At 43.4% G+C, this 5,257-nt stretch overlaps 1 protein-coding gene across 1 annotated transcript; it reads left to right on the forward strand.

The window, feature by feature from the left end:
* Positions 1–561: 561 nt before the first annotated feature.
* SARC_12895 (hypothetical protein) lies at positions 562–5,128 on the forward strand (the record flags this gene model as incomplete). Its single annotated transcript, XM_014292990.1, has 7 exons — positions 562–719; positions 917–1,060; positions 1,366–1,480; positions 2,381–2,474; positions 2,736–3,014; positions 4,006–4,152; positions 4,930–5,128. Coding segments are annotated over exons 1-7 (1,069 nt in total), but the record flags the coding sequence as incomplete, so codon positions are not given.
* Between the last annotated feature and the right edge of the window lie 129 nt (positions 5,129–5,257).

A 5,257-nucleotide genomic window follows, 5' to 3' on the forward strand; every position in this document is an offset into this window, starting at 1 on the left:
TATATATATTTATATGTATATATATATATATTACTCACACACGCGTCACTGATATACTCTACGATTCTTAATTTTGTAGTCACGTGTTCAAATATATATATTTGTGCCGTGTAAATATGTGTACGTAGAAATGGACATCTATGGTCATTTATGCATATCGATATCGGAAATTTTGACAATGTGGATAATTTTGTTCATTACAGCACTCCGCATCCGTGATAGGTAGGTATATATGTATTGGCATACACTCACATGTGGCGTGAACGTAGTATACAGACACATTCGGTATACCTCTCTCTTTAGCCGTGCTTGATGTGGTGTGAATTGATGAGAATCCATGTGACAAGTTTGTATTGACATAGGACCATTGGTCCAGATAGTACGCTATTGGTGACTCTGCATGTGATATAAGGCCCTACAGTCCTCTATTGCTTCGGATGGGCGGAGCAGGATTTCTTTGTCACGAGCTATTTGCTAATGTTACAGATTCCCAGTGCTTAATCAATTGGGAAAAATCGCACGTCTCGAAGTATTCAACTGTTGGCGTAAACGTACCTTAATTCTGGCCTGTATAATCTCCGTAGCCTGCTATGACTCTGTGGGCGAGCTAGGGGAAATTGGACTGGTCATGTTCAGAGACATGAACTCCGAGGTCAACTCTTTCTCACGCACCTTTGTCAAAGAGATCCGACGCGCCGACGAGATGGAACGAAAAATACGTATGTCTGATAAATATTGGAGTGTGTGTGTCGGGTGCCTGGTATACAGTATGCAATAGGATCAGATACATCTTGATCATGAGAGCGCATATACTTCTGTCTGTCGACATTCTCCTATAGTATCGCTAGTCAAACAAAGTATATGTCCGGCTGTTTATAATACCCTTGGGTCCTTGGGCTCTATCATATTTGCTCAGGGTTCTGTGCTCAGCAAATGGAGAAGGGCGGTATAGTAGAGGACGCGACAGAGCTTTTAACGTACGAGGCCGAAAGTAATTGGCGCCAGCCGTCATACTCCGAAATTGAAGATCTGGATCACAAGCTGACCCGCTTAGAAACTGGTATGGACAAGTGACCGTTAGCGGGAGTGTCTACTGGGTGTATTTAATTGGTGTGGTTGATCTGAAAGTGTCTTCACTTTGGTTGCAGTGGCTACTATGTCTATGCACTGGGCTAACTTTTCAAGAAGTATTTTTATTTAATCCAGCGTTGGCCTTCCTCGCCCCGGGTGTCATGGAAGTCTAGTCGTGCCTGGTGTATTCAATGGGGGTCAGTCGTTATGTGTTTGATATTTTCTCTTCCTATTGACAGTTACGTGAGCTGTATATCTCAATTGCGCTCATGTCGACCCACATATGCCACACAGAGCTCAAAGAAATGAATGACAACGAGAGGAATCTGCAACGCAACTATTTGGAACTGATTGAACTGCGTCACATCGTCAAACTCACCGCTCAGTACTTCGATGAGGCGCGCAGAAAGTAGGCCGTGTTGTTACTGGCATTTTAGGGTTTTAGAGTTTTATGATTTTTGGGGTTTAGACACATGCTTTAGTTGTAGGACTACACGCACAACCAAGCTATTGAACTATTGAGCAACTGTCTATGTGGATGTTATAGCAGGCTGACAATATATTTACTAACATTGAACCTACTGAACTATTAGTAACAACTGTCTATGTGGAAGTTGTAGCACACCGATACTGTATTTACTAACATTGACTATTGAACTATTGGTAGCAACTGTCGATGTGCATGTTATAGCAGGCTGACACTATATTCACTATCATTGAACCTATTATTTTATTGGTAACAACTGTCTATGTGAATGTTGTAGCAGGCTGACACCATATTTACTACCATTGAACCTATGAACTATTAGTAACAACTGTCTATGTGGAAGTTGTAACACACCGATACTGTATTTACTAACATTGACTATTGAAATATTGGCAGCAACTGTCCATGTGCATGTTATAGCAGGCTGGCACTATATTTACTATCATTGGACCTATTATATTATTGGTGGCAACTGTCTATGTGAATGTTATGGCAGGCTGACACTATATTTGCTATCATTGAACCTACTGAGCTGTTAGTATCAACTGTCTATGTGGATGTTTTAGCAGGTTGACACTGTTTTTTCTAACCCGGAACCTACTGAACTGCTAGTAGCAACTGTCTATGTATATTTTATAGCACGCTGACACTGTGTTTACTTACATTAAACCTACTGAACTGTCAGTAGCAACTGTCTATATACACGTCGTAGTACACTGACACTGCAGTTAATAACATTGAACCTACTGAACCTTTAGTAGCAACTGCATATGTATGCGTTATAGCACACTGACACTGTATGTACTATCATTGGCTTGGCAGGACGAGTGCGGGATCCTTCTCAAGTGAAAACGATTCAACGGCCCTGCTTGGGTTTGATGAAATCGAGACGGCGCCCGGTCGCACCGGTGTGAAGGTAAGGTTTGTTGGGTTCGAAGTGTTCTAGTACACGCTCGTATCATATGCTATGTCCATCACTTGCGGCAGTAGTTTGAGACGAATCCACGTCAAGCCTGGTAGGCCCAGGTGGCCCGTACCACCATGCTCCTACCACCCGCTGTTGGACTATCGCCACACAACACTATAACCACCCAAGTACTTGTTCGTGTTAAACCTACCGCACCCGAACCTCATATGCGCCTGTGCCACTGCGTCCTCTGCACCTCCCGCCTCTCAGTTGGGCTACGTGACGGGCGTGATCCACCGTGACCGGTACGAGGCCTTTGAGCGCGTCATGTGGCGTGGCACACGCGGGAACGTGTACATGCGCCATACGGACATCCAGGAAGAGCTGATGGACCCAGCCACGGGGGAGATGATCACCAAGTGTGTGTTTGTGGCCTTCTACCAGGGGGGTGTGTTGGAGACAAAGGTCAAACGCATCAGTGACGGCTTTGGGGCGACTAACTACCCGTGTCCCGAGACGTATGAGGAACGCAGGGCACTGCAAGCTCGGGTATGGCATTTGAGGATAGGTGGGGGTGTGTAGGGATATTAGGCTGTAGTTGTGGGTGTTGGTGTCTGGGTAGTGTATTGGGATAGGTGGAGTCTCAGGAGAGAGAGCCAAATTAAGTGGAGTAGTGGTCGTACGCGCAACTAAGAACAGGTGACTGGTATGATCTGTTCATACGTGATGATGTATGCAGGATGATTCGTCTATATACGATGATGCATAGAGGGTGATCCGCTTTTACATACGATGATGTATGTTTGATGTTTCGTTTCTATATGATGATGTATGCATGGTGATCCGTTTACATACGATGATGTATGTTTGGTGATTCGTTTATATATGATGTATATATGATATTTTGTTTATATATGTTGATGTATATGTGATAATTCGTTCATACACGATGATGTGTATTTTAATAATGCGCTTTTAGAACACACGCAGCTTACGTTCACATACGACATGCAACCGTGAACGTACAATTTGTCAGCCAAACACTGTACAATTTTGTTTTTGCGTATGAATATGCTGCCGATGAACAATTGAAACTTGTATATTAATTCCGTAGCCCATCAGACACGGTTGCCAGCGCAAGTGACAGTTCGGTACCCGCGAACCTGGGATAAGATCCATTCCTGAGTATTACTACTATTAGTGAGTGGTTAAGCCTAATCCCTCAGTAGGAAATAGTCTACTGGTATTCCATTCGCAGGGGGTCACCTCGCCCAAAGTTATAGCTACCTGCATTCAATGAATTTGGCCTGCTCCACACATTCTCTCCTGTGCCAAATGCAAAACGTTCCTCCCACATCAACACAGAAAGTCCATATCAACGCAGTGCCGAATAAACAACGATACTCTCGGGCTTATTTCTGCTGCACAAACTGCTTGTTACACACACCTGTGTACTGCGATACGTTTGAACCGAACTTTGAAAGCCACGAATTGATTTACGGGGTGCATATATCCCATTCTTGACTCCCTAATATAACAGGTCGCGTCAGGTATTGAAGAGTTGCAGATGGTTCTGGCGCGTACGGCGGATTTCAGGAAACGTGTGCTCAACGAAATCGCCGATTCTTACGAAGAGTGGTACATACAGAGCATGAAGATGAAAGCCACCTATCACACTATGAACCTGGTAAGAAAGTTTCATGTGGGTTTTAGGGTTTTGAGGGTTTAGGGTTTAGAAGTATGGTGACAACCACTGTTCATAATAATTTGGAATCTGGTATAATATCGATTGGGTCTACACCCTACAACTTATATCAGACATGTTTGCTTTTTGGCGTAATGTCCTTCAGATACAGTACAACATATTGTGTTTGTAATATATGCAGCTGTTAGTCAATTTGCTGCTGTTGAGGTGGTGTTTCTCATTCCCACGAAAATCGATCTAATCTATTAGTCTATAAACAGATCGTGCGTACAGTACGGCTACCCGCAGGTACACTTGCTCTGCTGTGTCATGGTGCTGATGCACGAAGACAGAATGTGCTGTGTATATTATTGATATGTTTTGTAGTGTTTACGATAGTAATGGTGTCCTCTACTCTGTATGCACGGGGGTGAAGTATGCTTGTGAATACGGCTACAGTTAGTTATGGATGTCAAGCACACATCACACACCAAGCTTCAGTCTATAGCAGCATTTACATCCTGATAGTGCGACGTAGGCACACACTTGGGATATGATACAATCCATACGTAGCCACACACATCCATGCACATGCGCGCAAGGGCACGTGGCGCTAGGATATGTTTAAATATATGCACCGGTGATGCCATAGGTTTCTGGCTGATGCCGCCTCTATCGTTAATACACACATGAGGTTAGCTCTACGACTAAAAGCACATACATTGAGGCTGACGTTGTTCTTCGCTGACCGTTAACGCAATGTTCGGCTTATCTATACAGTTCAATTTCGACATGTCTGAGTCCGCATTGATTGCTGAAGGGTGGGTGCCCACGGCCAAACTGTATGAAGTCCAACGCGCGCTTAAAGATGTCACAGACCGACTTGGCTCAGGTGTCCCGACTATTGTAAAGACAACACACACCCCGGAGATGCCACCTACCTACCATATAACCAATAAATTCACCTCCGCTTTCCAGGTATACTATCCTATTACATATAACCTCACACATATCCAAATTATAATATATACTCAAATAACTTATATATATATATATATATGTATATACATGTATATATTTATATATAAGGGAATAAAATATACATACA

The sequence above is a fragment of the Sphaeroforma arctica genome (assembly GCF_001186125.1).
Source record: "Sphaeroforma arctica JP610 unplaced genomic scaffold supercont1.2685, whole genome shotgun sequence".
NCBI classification, from domain to species: domain Eukaryota; class Ichthyosporea; order Ichthyophonida; genus Sphaeroforma; species Sphaeroforma arctica.